Source organism: Heliangelus exortis, chromosome 9 (assembly GCF_036169615.1).
Source record: "Heliangelus exortis chromosome 9, bHelExo1.hap1, whole genome shotgun sequence".
Taxonomy (NCBI): Eukaryota; Metazoa; Chordata; class Aves; order Apodiformes; family Trochilidae; genus Heliangelus; species Heliangelus exortis.
In genome coordinates, this window is record NC_092430.1 from 19,176,759 (window position 1) to 19,194,940 (window position 18,182).

Here is an 18,182-nt window from a genome sequence, read left to right on the forward strand (position 1 = left end):
ATCCAGAGCTAACAGGTCAGCTTGCACTTTATTGCATGCAGAAGTCTTGCACCCACAGAGAATCCCACTGAAGACCACCATGTCTGCATGTGCAGCAGTGTCCTACACACAATAACTTGCAGAATATGCACCTAATGAATCTGACTGAGTCAAGGTGAACAGAAGGTAGGAAGGTGGCAGGTTACAATAAAGATAGAAAACTCAGGTAAATCACATGGAGCATCCTTTCAGCAAATAGAATAGTTCCTACCACTCCAAATCTGCACTGAAACAGAACAAGCAACTTGTAGTTCATTATCCAGAGGAGAATGTCATACAAATAATATATCTTCTTTTTATGGTTCACATTATTTATTTGTTATCAGGCAAAAAGTAGAAAAATGTCTTCTAACCACCCTATAATCAGTACATGTGTTTTGGGATGTGCAACATTATGCATGCAAATGTAAATAACTCAATAAGGACTGTAACACATAAATACGCTCAGTTCTTGGGAAAAAATGGGGAAAATAGGAAGGATGCACAAAAAAGAAATGCATTAAATCAAAACTGCATGTATTTGTAAATTTCCTTTTCAGACACACAGCATTAAAATTCACAGTACTGATTCTTTTACACACAGCACTGAGATGGAGTTCAGTAGAACTGACACTTTATGCAGAAATATTCATCTGAAAATAGTCACTTTGCTTTCAGTGGGGGAGTCCTTCCTCCCATAACAATTCAATGATGTACAGCTGGGATTTGTAAAAGAACTGGGCATTGTAATTAGTTTGCTCCCAACGGTGATACAAATTTGGAATAATAATAATAATAATAATAATAATAATAATAATAATAATAATAATAATACCCGGTTCATTTATATTTCAAGACAGACTTCAACATGGTAAACAAGTGGATAGCATGTATTAATAAAAACTTCAATTTAAAAGGACAGACATGTTTTATAAATCTTCCAGACTGTACAGTGGAGCTTGCTGAAGTATGAAGTAAAAAGAATGGAGAACTAAAGAAACAAATGTTTCTAAACCAAAATACATTTAAATTAGTGCCATTTTCTATATATCTAAGGGTAAAAAGGTTACTAGCAAAAAAAACAAACAAAAAAAACCAAAAAAAACCAAACAAAAAACCCCACCAAAAAACTATTTACATAGCAGCCTCTGTTTTTATTAGGTAAAATGTCCATGTAAAAGAAGCAGTAATTCAGATTTGCTTACCTCTACTAGATTTATAAGGTGTAGGAAAAATTCCTGTGCATCTTGTTGCCTGTTAGAGGAAAATTCTGGGTGCCCTTTACTTATAAAAGCTTTAAACATTCGGGGAGATATTCCATTTTGTTGAGGCTAAATAAAAGGAAGAGAAACCTTTTAAAGAATTATTTTTATTAATTCCTGGATGAAATATATCAAAGTCATTCTGTTAGATCTACCTAAGACCCATTCCTACTAGAGAAATTACAGCTTCCATTTCATCTGGTTTTCCATTTTAATAAAAATGGAAAGGGACCAGAAACATGATTTTGAGGTTTTAGAATATGTTTTATGTCATAGTTCTCACAGCGTTCACTCAATCTGATTTTTTTTTTTTCATGGCATGTGCAAGTTAAAATACATTACTGAAGGTCTGATAAAGGTTAGTAGTTTTCAGAAAGGCTGAAAGCCTACACTATTTTCTAACAATTCACATTTGTTTCAGAACCCTGTTCCACCTGGAAGTATGTGAGCATTGAAGCACTTTGGTATGTCAGCTAGCAGCTTTACTCACAACAAAACCTTTCCAGAGATCTCTGTATATTCAAGTAGAGAACAAATCCTCAAGACAACACTAGCTATTATTCCTTTTAAATAACATTTTTGAAATGGTCAAAGAATCTTTTTGTCAGATTTGCTCTCATCATCCCTGAAACCAAATAATTTTCAAGACAATTCAATCAAAAGCATAACCTTTAGGATATGTCAGAGGATGTTAAATACTTAGCCAACCTCATTCTTTACTACATTTGTGCTATCATACCAATATAAAACCAGAAAAAACAGAAAAAAATGGAAGGCACAGAAAACACAAAATAGAAGAGCAAAATTTTAAGCTTGGGTAAGGTATTCCTAGGCCCACTGAAATCAGAAGCAGATTCTCAATTTTAGTGCTTTTTCAATATTTGGCAGAACATCAACAAGCACATTAGGCTAAGATGGTCCTTAAAGGCTCTTGTAAAAAGACAGAGCCTCAGTATTACTTAAAGAAAATAAATGTCCTAGGTACTTCTGAATCTTAGGCTATATATCAATTCAGTGTCCTCAGCTGTCTTTCAGCAAAGAGAAAAATGCACAAACCAGCTCAAATTACTATATAGTAGGCTTCAGACTATGTCAAAAGCAAGAATATGGCAAGGTGGCACATTTGCCATGGTAAATAATGCAACAAGTTTGGAAATAAGCATTGTTTTCTGTGGGGAGAAGAGAAACATGCCATATGTGACATTAAAGAGAAAAGGATGGGATCTTGCCCTCTAAAAGCTTTTCAGCTCAAGGGCAAATAAAATCACAGAAGAAATTGCAAAGCTCTAAACAGAAAAACAAATCCTAGCTGACAACTTTAGGCTTTCAGCCTGCTATTAATGTTAAAGCAGGTCCAAGAAATCTGCTGCCATTTTCAGACTAAACTCTTCTGGTGAAAAATTTTTGCTCCAAGGTATTTATAGAATACCTAGCATACTTTCCCCATCAACAGTTGCAAAGCAGTTTAGCTAAATATAGCCTGTGCTGGACCACTGCAGATCTCATATGAATGCTTTTACATGCAACTACTTCCAAAACCTTTGGATGAATTCCAAAGACACAGAAAGCTGGAGCACTTCTTTCCGTGTAGAAGGGGAAGATAAAAGAGCAAAAATAAAATTAATAATTGATTTTAAAGACATAAAGCAGAAGTACTTGAAAACTTTGAAAGTCTAAAATGCTATGCAATGTATTTATTATGTCAGTACAGTTTTTGGGATGACAAAATACTCTCTGTATGTATACCAGTAGTATTGGAGGGTAGAACACCAAATAACTAAAGCACCAAAAATCCAATAAGACATATATGCCCAGACTGAAGGAACAAAGAATATATCTATACTTGATTTTTTTTCTAAATAAATCTTCATTACAACAAAGAACACAAGTAGTAAAAGCTCTTTCAAATCTTAACACATGAGTTGCTTGATAAGGAAGTCAACTGATGCCTGCAACTACATCTTTATTAAACAGACCTTATGAACAACACAAGAATTGTTAAATGCCAGTAGATGGATACTATGCTACCTGGTGGAAATATGTACCATTAAAAGATTCTCAGCATCTCATTGCTAGTAGTGGATGCTGAGTGAATACAGGGGTGTAGATTTATCCAAAGCATTCAAGTCCCTGAGCTGGCACAGACAGGCTTCTACGTGACTGCTGTACCAGGAAAGAGCTGAATAAACCCCAGTGGACATGATTCTGCATGGCCCTTCCTTCATCTACATGAAAGCCCGCAGCACCACTTAAACCTGAATTACCTAAACAGCTTCTCCCAAAATCAGGTGGAATACTGTCAGAAACTTCCTGGAAACAATTTCCAGCTCTTTAAACTGCTTTCTGACATTTAAAGAGGGTTTAGAGGTTTGATTCCAAATACTAAGGACTCTCTAGATAACTTGTTGTTGTTCTGAGAAGATATACATAAATTGCAGATTCTGAGAATTTTAGCACTCCTCACTGGAGCAGCAGAACACCTTATCAGTGGAACCAACATTTGCTTTGCACAAATAGTCCCTGACTAATATATTCCTGACTAGAATCCTGCACATTCCACCTTGCTAAGCATCCTATGCTGGATGTGTTCTTCAATGCCTGGCACCTGTTCCCTCTTCACAGGATATCACTTTTACCTAGTTACCAGGCTGCACAAACTCAGTCAAATACCTTGTGTTCTTCTTTCATCACCTGCTCAATAAGCTCAGATTTCATGGGTGGCTTAGAGTACTGGCCTGAAAGAAGGCCATGTCCCAGTTTAGCCCTGTAGGGAAGAAAGTGGTGGGGAAGAAACAAACATGTGAGAAAAACAGAAAGGAAGACAAGGTTTTTATTCCAAGAAGAAAAGAAGTTTACTGTCTTTGACCCCCTGCTGAAACACCATTACATGCAACCAAGTGGGAAAATTTTCCCATTCTACCTTGTGCCATATCTCACTTTCAAGCCCATCACTTCTTTTGCCCTGCCATTAAATTATTTCGTTTCTATTTAATTTGAGCAGATAAATCATTTAGGACTGTCACTTACATCTGAGTGTTGAAATCTTGTGTTGGATCAAGAGGAGAGTAGTCAAATATTCGTGTAAGGCTTCCCACATACCTGGGCAGCAAGAACAAAGCAGAAATATTCAGATATTGGAGTTAAATTTATTCAAGTATATCTTAATAGATACTCAGCCCTCAGCAGTGGTACATCATCAGGCTTCCTCAAGTCAAATTTTGCATCATAGCAATGATTTAACTTATTCCTGATGAGTGCTTCTATCACAGAACAATAATAGTAAAGAACTCCAGAGAAAAAAACACCAAGGCATACAGTGTTCTGAGGTATACAGTGTTCTAACCATTTCTTTGGAAAGCGAAATATTCAGTAGCACTGCTTCCCTTCTCCCAAGAGAAGCAGGCTAGGTAGGTAAAGCAACATTGAAAGAACCCATCTAATGTCTGCCTGGTCCCTCTTTCATCAAAGATCTCCACTGCTCTCTTGATACTACAGTTTTCAGTTAACTTCAAGGACCATGCTGTGGAAAACAACCCTAGTTAGTGAAGTCCATTTTGATTTTTCTTTTTTTTTTTCAAAAATGGAAATAGAAAAGCTGGCACTAAATGAGTATTCCATATGGCTAACAAAGTAAACAAACAAAAGTTTTCTCTCTGTTCCAGAATACCACTGCTACAGGAGTTTTCCTGTGAGGTTTTCCGAAAATCTAAATGCATTACTTCCAGCACACATGCTACTACTGCTGTGGAATGAAAAAGCACTCTGAAACTTATTGCAAACCCTAAACTGTCCTTCAGAAAAAAGTTTTTCTCCTTGGTGTGATGTGTTCAGTTTTGATCTGTCGGGAATACTTCATAGTCTTCTGTTGTGCCTTTGTCCTCTCATTCATTTGTTCAGTGGAAGGATACATTCACAGCACCCTTTTCACAAAATTATTTTTTTAAAAACAAGAATTTTAACTGTAAAAATGCCTCTGGTAGGTTTTCTCTTCTTGTACAGACCTGCATGTAAAAGGTGGCACAGAAACCAGTACAAAAAACCCCAGCAGGACACTGAGAAAAAACAGAGGTACATACATCTATATGTAAAAAGCAGAGACATAGCAATCAAGTTTATGATGTTACAGGGAGACCGGGTTTTGTGATCCAACCTTTTCCAGAATAGAATACAATCACTAAATCCTCTAAGCAGCCACTGAACTGACCAAAAGAGGCCTGTTTGCATGCAAAAAATAAATATCATTTTACTTAGAAAAACAAGAGACTGAGGAATGCAGCAGATAGTGACAGGAACTAGTTTGAAGCTACTTACGCTCGCTGGAACTCTGGGATGCTGAAAATGGCTTGCATGACAGCATTGAGGTAGCAGCTATTTCCCAAGTTCTTCATGCCAGTGTATCCCGGGCCATACATGGGCTTGAGTTTCATGCCAGCTTCCTGGATCACTTCCCATTCAGAGACTCTTGGTTTTATATCATTATCTCTCAGCCCATTCTCTGTCTGAAAGCAACAAGATTTTTTAACTTCTTAATGTCTGCAGCAATTACTCTGCTGCTATCATCACATCACCAACTTTGTGATCTCTACTCTAGAAAAGAGGAGCCAAACCAATGAGCAAAGGGAGGTAAATCCTGCAAGTCAAAGAGAACATCAGGGTCAAAGACTAGCAGCTTGTTTTTCCAATGTACCTCTACCTTTTCCTCATACCTCTACTTATACCACTCCAGTGTCATTTACTACTAGCACTGCTCCACCACTTCACAAAGAATTTTCAGACTGGTGTGAAGACCAGAGGTGAAACCTTAGCAATAGCTGAGACTAAGGCTGCCAAGTGTAACAGGTTTTCCAGAAAAGACAAATGGATTAAAGACTTGTTATTCATAATATTGGCAAGGAAACACATATACCAAAACTAATATTGGTACCATGAAGGCTTTTGAAACTTCAGTTTAACTCTTCTCTATCATTTCAGAGCTATTATTAGTTTCTCTCTGCTTGGACAATGAAATACACTAAACTGATATCAGCCTTGATTATTTTTAAGTTTTCATATTCAGATTCTCAAGTAGTGCTACTTGGCTACATGCCTGAATGAAAAAAAAACAATACAACAAAAAAAACCACCTGCTTTTATAAACTTATTCCTTTCAGTCTTCTTGCATTATTTAAAGAGAACTGGAATTTACATCCACTAAGACAGAAATTATTAAAAGGACTTCTCTACTAATACAGACCAGCAGTGTATTCAGAAACAAAATCCGTTCTGCCTCAGTCCCTTTCTAGAGTACAATAGTACAGACCATGCCATTTTGTAGGCTACAGACAATGTAGTTGATCATTTAGTAACGTATTTAACAAGACCTAAACTGGAATCTATAACTTTAAATAAAGAGCCTTTCAACCACTTTTTTACTTACCCCTTGTTTAGCTTATTTTTGTTTAAATTTTGTATTTGATATGCTTCTGTAATTGGGTAAGGCTTTTAATCTTGAAGACAGAGAGTACATAACTCACAAAAAATGAAACATGTAAATTACAGACTACTAAGAAACACTTTTGGAAAGCAAGTTTCAGACTTGACAGTAATGATTCAGTTATCTCAGACCTCAGAAAATAAACCATGAACTGGCTGGATGAACTTCACAAAACTAAATATTATCATAACAGTTTGAAGGAATCACACATATAGAAGTTACAAGTATCATTTTCTTCCTGTTTCTCTCCCACCTCCAGCTAAACAAATGACAAATAAACAACACACTAAATAAAGGATGGATTTCCTACCACTTGCATCTGCAGCATATCAATTCCAAAGTGTGCCAAATGTTTTGCTATATGTGGATCTAAAACTGGCTCCTCTTCATCAAAGGAATAGACATCTACAAAAGCAGAGAGAAACAGATAAGCTGTAGTATTAAAATGTGATCCCTTCTTCTTTACCAGCATTGCATTCTCATTACAGGACAGCTTATACAAGATACCTTATTTGCATTCTCTAAGTTTGGTTACAACCAGCTGAAAAATGCATAGATGCCCACAAAGCTCAGTAAATATCTTAAATGTTCTCAATACAATTACCTCAAATACACTCCTCAAAAGAAACTGAGACCTCACAGTATTGAAACCTGAGAATACTTACAGTGATCACAGTATTTTCCCCTATAAAGTAAGAAATTTGTAGGGAAAACAAGAAAAGGGGCAAAATTCTCAAATATGTGGGTCAGTCCATGCTTTGAACATGGCAACTACATATTCAAAGGTTTTGTGGAGTTACTAGATACAGAGAGACACATTAAAACTGAGTATTGGCTGATTACTGACAATGCTATTTTCATTTCTAGTACAGTCTAAGGAATCCCCTTGAGCCCTTTACCGACAGAAACCCAGGGAAAACTGAGAAATTATTTACTAGAAATAAAAAAGTGTTTATTGGATTGGACACCATTTGACTGGACTTGGAAAATTAATCTTATGGTTAGGGACAAAGGCTGATTTCATGACTGAGGTGTCTTGCTTTATTGTATGGGAGATGTAGATTTCAGTTGTAGCTCTATGATAGGTCCCTTACAGCCTTAAGTAAAAGCCCATAAACATTTTGGCAGAGCAAAGTTCAGACTGTGGAAGGAAGCAGTATGTCTAGTGATTATATTTTCATAATGAAACCAAGGTTAATAAATGCAACAGAAGGACAAAATGGTTGAGCAAAACACCCATTTTTAGTGTTTATCAAGCAAGCCATGTACCAAATCTGAGTTCAGAGCAGGTTTCACCTACTGGAGCCAATAACAATAAAGCTGCAGGCATCATAAACGGGTATGAGTGATAAGACATGCACCAAGAATACTTGAACAGGACTTCCATCTTTTCTCTTCTCTGGCCTCTTCCTCTGTAGTGAGTGACTGCTTCCCTGCTTTGGACTCTGCTTGTACCAAAATTCAGAACTCCTGTGCCAGTCTACCTGCACTTTTCTCAGCCAGGAGACCTCTCTGAGAGGTCCTTGTCCTGCCCTCTCCTGACATCTACAGACCCCAACTCTGGCTCAGCACATTCCCTAAACAAAAAGACGGTTTCTCTGAAGTCTGCTGGTACCAAACCCACACTTTTAAAATTTGCCAGGCCTGTTAAGAACTTTAACTCTCAAACAAGGGAACTGTGCTTTTGGGTCAAGCTGCCAGCTGCTTATTAGCCATCAGACCCTCTATTAACATTGGTCCTGACGACCTCTCTGGCATGCACATGGCTGTAGCTGCCCATCTGCTGGAATTCCACTGTGTGGTAGCAAGACATGACTGTTCATCCATACACAGGAGATCACAACATTCCCATAGTCTTCTGGTGAGATCACAACACAGCCAAAAGATCCTCTAAAGTTCAAACACCTAATGGAGTTAAATTACACGTGAACTGATCTTGTATGACTGCTTTTAATGTGTAAGATTGGATTTTGTTTGGTCTCAGCTCTGGCAACTGAAGAGAAAGCAGCCATCTGGGACTACTGACCCAGAGCAGCAGATATGGAACACAAGATACATTAATCTTCTGCTCAAGTCCAGCTCCTACATCACATGCTTTAGTAGTTTCTGCTGAGTAGCCAAGTTAAATTCATGGGAAATAGAAGGCATTTATTTAAAAATAAATAAATAAAAAGAATCAAAGAGTAGCAAATCAAAGAAAGAAGGTGAGAGCCCCCAGGCACATGTCTGTAGTGCTGTCATACAAACTGGAGTAGATAAGGAACATAGGCAAGACAGCAAATGTGACACACAGAAGCCCATATCATTAGTCTGAGAAGGGGAAAGAATGAAGTAATATAAGGGGGGAAAAATAAAATAACTCAGAAAAAATCTGGGACAGATAACACAGAATATTATTAAACAGAGAATAATCATTATTATTCATACTATGCTAAGAAAAGAACAATGGCAATGTTTCCTTTCCTTCCACAGCTCAAGATTTACACCTGTTCTGCCTGTGCGGACATCACTTCTTCCTTCTTAAAGGATAACAGGCAATGGAGATGTTGTCTCTGAAGAAACAAGTTGCACAGGATCTCCCAAAGAAGTATCCAACAATTGCAAAGAGTTCTTGTTCAACATGGCTTTCAAAACCCCAGCAGGTAGCACAGTCTACCAAGGACTACTCAACCTATTGAAGCAAGCAACTTTTCTGACCCTCTTGCACATCCTGACAAGGTCTAACAGCAGAAAATAGAAGTTTCCTTCAATTTTTCTCCCTGATCCCAGATCTTTCTGTTGACAGAACACTACAAAATGGGCCTAATGGCCCAGAAATCTTAATAATGTTGAGAACACAGATTTCTCTGCTTTCTCTGTGCACACACAGGGTAAGTATAAGTGGCCTATTGGCATCATGTCTTTCTTACTGGTAAGAAAAAGGAATAGGTTATGTCTGAAGAGCTAACAACTCTTATTACTCTTTAACCATCAACTCCTCACCTCCAGCTCAGGAAAGGAGAAACCAGACAGATGTTGCATCACAATCAGACAAGGAGGCTCTTTCCTGAAGCTCATCTGTCATCCAGCCCTACCAAGAGGTTATGATTACCACAATATAGACCAGAGAGAGAACTAATGAAAAGGAAACCAGGAGGGCTGGGGGAGGGAAGTCTTTTCTATAGGGAAACCAAGTAAACAGCATCCAGAACAAAGGTCTGCAGAGAACAGCTGCTACCTCTCATTCTAAAGGAACCATGACAGCTTGTCCTTTGTTATCACAAAAGCTACACAAGAGAGGAAGAAGCTGATTGGTAGCAGGCAGAAGGACAGGAGCACATAAGGAAATAAGTATTGCTGCTAAAGATGAGGAAAAAAAATAGTTCAAAAAAACCCACTAAAGAATATTTTGTTTATTTTGTAGTTGAAGTTGAAACCTACAGCTGGGCAAATTCTAAACACCTTCAATAACTGGGAAATTCAGACATAAATCATCCAAGACCAGGCTCATGCAAGGAAACAATACTCCATCTGGAGAGAAGAATGAATTTTTTTCAGTCTTTCTGTGTCACAGCTGGTTGAATCCAACTACAGTCTCCTTTCCCTGTCACTGAATAGGACTTAAAGATGAAAAACTCTAAACTAGTGTGTGTTAAATATTTTTCACCCATATGATTAAAAGCACTAAAACAAAAACATAATTATTCTATGTATTCTCCCATTTTATTTCTCAGTAAAGCTGCAGCAGAGGATCTCTTTGCTTAGGATTTTTTCAGCTTCTCATGTTTTTAATCCTCACGCACCATAATCCTCTCCACAGCAACACTGCAGAACATCACGTTCAGAGAATATTCAAAGAAGGATACATCTATAGCTTTTTTCCCCTCTCAAGATATTCAGGCATTTTTCAAATAAGCACCACAGCTGGCCCATGAAGATGAGCATTCATTAGGCTGAACAGAATGTTACTAAAACCATACAGAAAAACAACACAGTTTCTAGGATGATAAAAAACTGTACATAATGATAACAACAGAATTGTCTGAATTTAAAATAATTATCCTGTTGCTGCTTCTATGCTACATAATATTGAACCATTTGCCCTAGTGAATGTAGCAGAACTGAAAAATATTCTGGATTCCACCATTTTCAAGTAATACTATTATAATACTTCTATTATAAGTCTACTATTACAACCCCCAAAAACCCCTATTTATTCCATAAAACAAGATAAGAATAAAAGATAAAAAATGTAAGGGCTTTGTCCAAGATGGGCTGTGTGTTATTCCCTCCCAGCTGATATTAAGATTCATATTCCCACTGTCTCCTTTCCCTGTTCATCTCCAACATTGGCACCAGAAGCCAATTGGTAATAGGTATACACTGTTAGTCTCATGCACAAAAGGTAGCCCATCTCAGAACCTGCCAGGTGGCTGACCTGCTCCATCAGGAGTGATGGTTCCCAACTTCACTGCCAGGGGATAACCTGTCTCCTTGTAGTGGTCCATTGCATGCCCATTCCCTCCACTGCCATCAAAGAACCACTTGCCACACAACACTGAACCATCTGTCAGGTTTAGCCACAGATTCTCCCGCAGGTCACATTTTGAGCACTTCCAACCACTGCAAGAGAAAACAGGAAGAAACAAAAGAAATAAGTAAGGCAGGAATCAACCCTGTATTTACAGTTCTGGTAGGTCAGAACAAACACATACTCAACCCAGTCATGCAAGAGAATTGTTGGCTGAGTTGCTGGCTTTAATTCTGTTACTCTGGACTGTAATAGAACCTACAATGAACAAACCTCATTAACCTCACCTGGGGGGAATTCTGACACCGTTGTCTATCTGTACAAGTGTTTTGGCATGTTTAGATGCCTGTAGCTCTTCTTCCCAGGAGTCAGGTTCCTGCTTCCTGTAGGGAGACTTTGCACTGAGGAGTGCATCACAAGCTATAGTCACCTGCAAGACAAATGTATGCCAATCAAAACCTGACAGTATTCAGTGACCCGACAGAATCTGGCATCCAGCTAACCACATACAGAACTGGGTGTCACTAACACCATCTACATATTTAAATATGCATGTATTCTTCTAGATTGTAGTTGTTATTATTTTAGCAGGAGAGTAAGCACCACAATAAAGGAAAGAATACAGAAGGTAAGAGGAAATTCAAGAAACAAAAACATAGCAGACTTTTAAAAATTACTGACTCTCTATTACAGCGTTCTATAAAGAAAGATCTCTATGTAAAAACAAGCACAGGTAAGAAAACAAAGCAACATCTTGATAAAAACTGAAGCAGAGACAATTTCTGTCATCACTTTCACACACTCACTGACCAGTGCTGGTAACTCTTCTATATTGGGTAATGAGATTTCATAGTGATCAGGAAATATAACAAGCTTTGCTTCATCCTCATATTCAAAGTCATCACTGTTGAGATCACTGTTTGTCTCTAGATCTGGAAAAGACAATGGGGAATGTTAGGAGACTGTCTCAAGATCAAAGCTCCTAAATTGTGTCACATGTACCACTAGGAAGCACTGCTTGCCTGACATCAGCCTGCAAGCTGACGCTGCTGGTAGTTTCTTCTGACTAGAAATGTCTGAAATCCTGATCTAAACTGAAATCTGACCATCCTGCAAGAGGATATTCTGAGGACCAAAATGTCCATCTTAATCTTACCCCCACTCACAGTTCATATGGCCTCTTTTCAAGCAGTGCATTGTTGCAGACCTTGCATTATGGGAAGCAAACAAAATTCTGCTCATTTTGGACAAAGTCAGGACATGATGCTGTGCTTTTCACCTAGAATCTTGAAACACTATACAACGTGGAGACCAGGCTGCACTACCCATGCCCAAATTGCAGAGAAGGAACAATGTTCCTCTGTTTCAGCCCCTTTATTTTTCAGATCAGAGACCTGGCTGAAATGTGCTGTGGCTCCCACCTATCTTGAACCTCAGGCCTTTCCTCCCATTAAGATGTCCAAGGCTGGAAGTATTCCCACATCTCATCCATGGTCTCAAGTAGCTACAGTAAGTACAGTTATACCAGCATTATACCACTCTTGCTCACTCCATTCTGTAATCAGTGTAACTACCTACTTAAAAAGCAGTTATTAACTAATAAGCCTTCTGCAGTATTTGCGTAGACTCTTATTCCAGTATAAGGATGACTCTTTTGCTTAAAAATGAGCCCTTGATCAAGCAAAGTCACCTAAAACACATGGCCAGAAATAAGTGGACGTGGAGAGAAGCCAGGAGAGGATAAGAAGTAACTTAATATTTAGTTACATCTCTAGCTTCATAAAAACATAATTATCCCACAGTGACAAGACTGAGTTAAAAATCTTGCTCATTTCTTTCCACGGCAACTGAAGAAGTTAAGACCAAACATATGCACATTGTGTCAGACATTTCAGAAGATTCAATATAAGAATCAGCTGGGCAAGGATGGGATCTTATAGATCTCTCTCCCATCTGGAGATGCTGAATCTACAGTATTCTGATGTGCCATAAAGTCAATGACAGAATAAAGTTCAACCAAGAAAGAAGATGCATTAACAGTAGCTAAAGCTGGCTCTTATTTTCACTTCAAGTACTTAACAAGTCACTCAATACTAAACGAGCATTGGCAGCAACCACTGCACTCTGGGAATGCCTGAAATCTCAAATGTGTATCTGGGACAGAAGTGAGGATGACAGAAACCAGATTCAGAAAACTAAGCTCTCTATTAACCCTGTGGGCAGTAGAGCCTGTACAGCTCAAGTGTTAAAAAAGCATCAAAATATATTTTAATGTGACCTGCAAAGACCACCCCTTGGGAGGAACGTAATACAGTCTCCATTCAATCCTGCACCAGTCAAACTGAAGGGTGACAATTCACTGTCAGTGCCTTCCAGCAGCAAGACATCTTTCTCAGCAGCAACCAACAAAAGCCTCGTCTCATCAGATGAATAGAGACACAAAAGCAAGAATTTTTTTCTCTTATACTGAAAGCACAACATTTATAAAGGAAATATTACCTCCCTGATTCACACAATTTCCTAGCAATTCCTTCCCTTACCATTGCACGATAAAGATAACCAGCAACCTCACTTTACTCTGGGCTTCTTTCCCAGCTTGTATTACAATCCTGTGTTTTGATAAAAGAGAATCTCAACAGATGCAGTCTATAACAGCAGCTTTCTGCTCTAGGAAGCAAAAGAAACTGTACCTCCAAGCTGATGTCACATATCACAGAGAAGTTTCACTTAATGTGCAGATGGTGGCAGGCATAACAAAGCAAAAAGTACTGAGCATGTGCTAAACATGACAGATGTTCCTCAGATAGGATAAGAACTCAATGCGTGTTCAAACAGGTTTAAAAGCAGAAAATGCCTTTTCCAGTGCTTGCAGTCACATACTTCGCTCAGCCACCAGAGGGAACCTGAGGACAGCTGACATCAACTGCTGCTATCTGTAGACACGCGGAAGACCTCCTGGGATTTTCACTTCCTTACTGTACCGACATTAAGTTTATACAGAATTTACAACCCGTTGTATAGAAACACCAATGATACAGTTGCCTGGGTTCAAAATTCAGGCACCCACTTAAACTCATCTCACAAGCCAGACAACAGCCTGACAGTAGTGACTTTACTGCTGCTGATCTGACCTGCATTTGAACTAGTGATCCAGGGATGAAAGATTGAGTATCCTATTAGCAATCATCTGCTGCCATCTAAGGACTTCACAGACTCAGGAGCATCGTTTTCTGTGCAATGTGTAGGAAAGGAAAGATCCCTTTTCCTTCTTTGGATTCATACCATTCATATTACCAGAAAAGTAGAAAATGATGTCCTGTCAGCATGGCATTCTGCATGTCTGACACTCCAGTATGACAGCATCACATTTCTTATTTTAAAGAAAGATAAACAAAGCTTCAGAACAGGTCCAGGATTAAAAAAAAAAAAAAAAAAAAAAAAAAAAACAACCAAAAAAAAAACCAAAACAAAACAAACAAACAAACAAGAAACCATGAGGATTTAAATGGCAATTCCACCTCTGAGGGTGACAATGTAAATCTGGTACACTTCACACATGTACCCTCACTGAATAGGAACTAAAAGAACCACCAGTGCTTTTTGGCAATTTTGACTCTGAAGAAAGTGTCTACAATAAAAGCAGACAAGGAGAACTTTAGAAGGCAATGGAGCCCACACTAAGTGAAGGCAGAGGTTGACCCCATGGCCAGTGGGCATCATGTACACTCTGCAGGCAATTTCCAACTTGCATGTCAAAAATATTACAGGATTTGAGAGAGGAACAAGGGAAACTGTAGGCAGTGCAGCAGGGAGAAATCTGCTTGAAAATGGAGCACATTTGATTTAATACTACTGTAACACTTAAAGCACTGAAAAATGCAAATTTTCATACAAAGCTGATTCTTGGACAAAGGCATTCTTCCAAGATGCATTGTAAGTAGAAGAATCTCTGGACAAATCTCTGGGTTTACTTAGTTCTAAGACGGAGCCACAAAAAAACCCAACCAGATTTTAATCTTTTTAAAGAGCTGGCAGCTTGGTGGTGGATGTCCACACAATGCTGTTCCCCTTCCAGTGGACTAACATCTTCGTGGTGCCTCATCAGAGCCCCACTTAAACACTAAATCACTAAAATGAAGTGTCCATGAATCCAAAGTGTGGTGTTGGGAGGCCAGGACAACAGGCCAAGCCAAATAACAGACACATTACAACAGAGGCTTGACTGATGCTGTTATTTTGGGCAAGTGGTCAGTAGAGTAAATTTTCTCCAGCTCACAGGCATCACTTTAGTGATGGTGAGAAATGCATTGCTGCTGAACTGACTAAAAATGACAGCTGGAAGGGGAAGAGGGAATGCTGTAAACCAACTCACAGGAAAGGAAGGAAAGGAGCGGATGAGCCCAGATCAGATTTAGACAAGTTACCAACTGACTGCACTAATAATAGTGGCATAAGGATACTCCAGACAGGACCCCCAAACAGGATTTCCAGTGCACATGGATGTGTCTGTGTGCATATGAGAGGGAATACAAACATTAAATTTGAATGAGGATGTTGACTAATGAGTCAACTAATTTTGAAACCTTAGAAAGACATCTTAGGAATCTGGGCTTGACCTCACTCTCACTGAAAGCAGTGGACAAATTCGTGTTGACTTGGAAATGGAGGACTGGGTCTTTAGATTAAATCACTTCTTCCTGAAGCCTCTAAATAACAACTGCAGCAGCACCACCACTTTGTAAACTATAAGTTGTTCAGTTAATTTGTCCTCAGGCACATCTGAAACACTGACCTCATCAGATGAGCTATAAAAAAGAAGAAATTTAATTAACAACAAAGATTCACTTTGCATGAGCATGCATGTTTTTATTGGGCTAAATCCTCCTAAATCACAACTTTTCCATTCATAGATACATACTCTATTTGTGCTTTCTTACATAAATATAAACTTAAACCACTCAAACCACTTCTGCTAAAAATCCTCTTGAGAACCTTACCAAGCAAAAACATCTTTAGTGAAAGCAGGGTCCTACTACTGACTGCTAGGAGATGTAGGAGAGCTAAGTGAAGCATTGGTCATATCCACTCTATCCACTCTTATGACTGGTCTTTACACTTGGAATTCACTGCTATAGGGAGTCATCCAGGAAAAGCTCATGAACATCAGATGTTCTTCCAGACTTTTTAAGTGGAAGTCTTTTCTTGCTTTCTGAGGCCTTCTCTGTGTGCCACAGATACAGCTCCTCACTGACACTCCTCTCACCAGCAATTACCATCCTCACTGACAGGGCTATTCATTTGAGTACTTCAGAACATATTAAACTGATGATTTAAGTTATCCTTCACTTCACTCAAAACAGAGCTCACACAGCTATGCTGCACTATGGCAACTGATCTGGAAATCAACATCACTTTACAGACAAGCTTCAGGAAAGCCACCCTGTTTAGCCTGGAGTCCAGGCTATGGCACAAACAGACCAAGAGGGGCCCAGGACAAGGGTACCAGAACAAGGCAAAATGTGGTGATTCCTCCCATAGTATACACCTGATGGCTTCCAGATATCTATCAGGAGGTTTTTGTTTGTTGGAAAGGGTGTGGGAATGAGTATATGGGGGGCTGGGTGTTTGTTTTGTTTTGGAGGAAGAAACACAGGAGAGATACTAAATGCAGATGTGGTTTTGCTATTCAAGAGAAGTTCACTTCTATTTATAAACCAAAATAATAGAGAACCAAATACAAAATGTGGCTCTACTGATGTTCCACTTGATTCTTTCACTGCTGCTTACAACTGAGCTGCAATTTCCGAGAACCATTCACACCATTTCTCTCAGAATTACCTTTCTGAATAATAATTCCAGATGGGATAATATGAAAATTAAATATCGTTATTATGCTTTTCCTGGTCCCATTGTATCTTTTTTTTTTTTTTCTTCTTCTTCTTCCAAAACTAGTATCACATTTGCCATACTGTTGCTGATTTAAATACAAGGTTGCATACCACAGACAACAACGTAACTGTTTCTTAGTTGAGAGATCTGTGAAGTCATGGGAAGCCATCATCTTATCCCATCAATTAATTTCTTCCCATTTTACAGATTGGATCTACAATTTCTTTGAGTATCACCCTTATTTATGAGGCCCTCAGGTTTTTAAGGTAATCAGAATCCATGGATATTGGATAAAATGGACATGGTAAGAAAACTGCTTTCTATGAAACAAGGGCATATAATTGTGGAAATAAAAGAATAAGGATTGATAAGAGATGTTTATGATAAATGTACTGTTACATTCACTACAGGAGATGCCACAGCATCACTTAAGAACATTTACCTGACTAAAAACTTTGAAATACTGAAAACCCTTCCTATGATCAGCTGCTGAGCAGAACAGTACCATACTGAGGTCTTATTATCTAAACATTAAGAATAGATAAATATTTTAATAAAGAGGTGCTTTGTGGACACCACAAAGAAAGAAGGGACAGAATTAGTAGAAAAATACCTATCAAACCCTAGGTTGTTTGAGAATAGGGGAGGGCCTACTTTACAATAAAATTTAATATGTTTCATGTATACATGCACATATGTATATGCACCAAAATTGCTAAGAATTACTTATTCGTATGGACCAAATTAAAAACCAGAACCAAAAGCTGTTAAAAAAAAAAACCAACAATAAAAAAAAATAAATTCACAAGGTGTCCCAAATCCAGACACAACGATGGACAGAACCCAAGTACACACACAGATAGAACCAGAAAAGGACTGTGTGAAAGCAGCTGTTCACAATACCTAAAAATAGCTTAGCATTCCTCCTTTTTGGTAAAGCTCCACCAGATGCTCCTGGTGTCTTCTGGAAAGAGAGAAACAAACAGTTAAAATCAGTTCAGCAATACAAAAGTAAACCAGCAATAACCCA

At 38.4% G+C, this 18,182-nt stretch overlaps 1 protein-coding gene across 1 annotated transcript in view; it reads right to left on the reverse strand.

Moving 5' to 3' along the window:
* The window catches only part of USP13 (ubiquitin specific peptidase 13), a 42,513-nt gene that overhangs the window by 11,655 nt on the left and 12,676 nt on the right, over nucleotides 1-18,182 (reverse strand). Inside the window, exons 3-11 of the mRNA XM_071752605.1 lie at nucleotides 18,056-18,116; nucleotides 12,074-12,195; nucleotides 11,551-11,693; nucleotides 11,171-11,355; nucleotides 7,064-7,158; nucleotides 5,592-5,779; nucleotides 4,308-4,379; nucleotides 3,951-4,044; nucleotides 1,224-1,349 (exon numbers count right to left, since the gene is read on the reverse strand). Of these exons, the coding sequence (XP_071608706.1) occupies nucleotides 1,224-1,349; nucleotides 3,951-4,044; nucleotides 4,308-4,379; nucleotides 5,592-5,779; nucleotides 7,064-7,158; nucleotides 11,171-11,355; nucleotides 11,551-11,693; nucleotides 12,074-12,195; nucleotides 18,056-18,116 (1,086 nt within the window). The remainder of the gene's footprint in view (nucleotides 1-1,223; nucleotides 1,350-3,950; nucleotides 4,045-4,307; nucleotides 4,380-5,591; nucleotides 5,780-7,063; nucleotides 7,159-11,170; nucleotides 11,356-11,550; nucleotides 11,694-12,073; nucleotides 12,196-18,055; nucleotides 18,117-18,182) is intronic.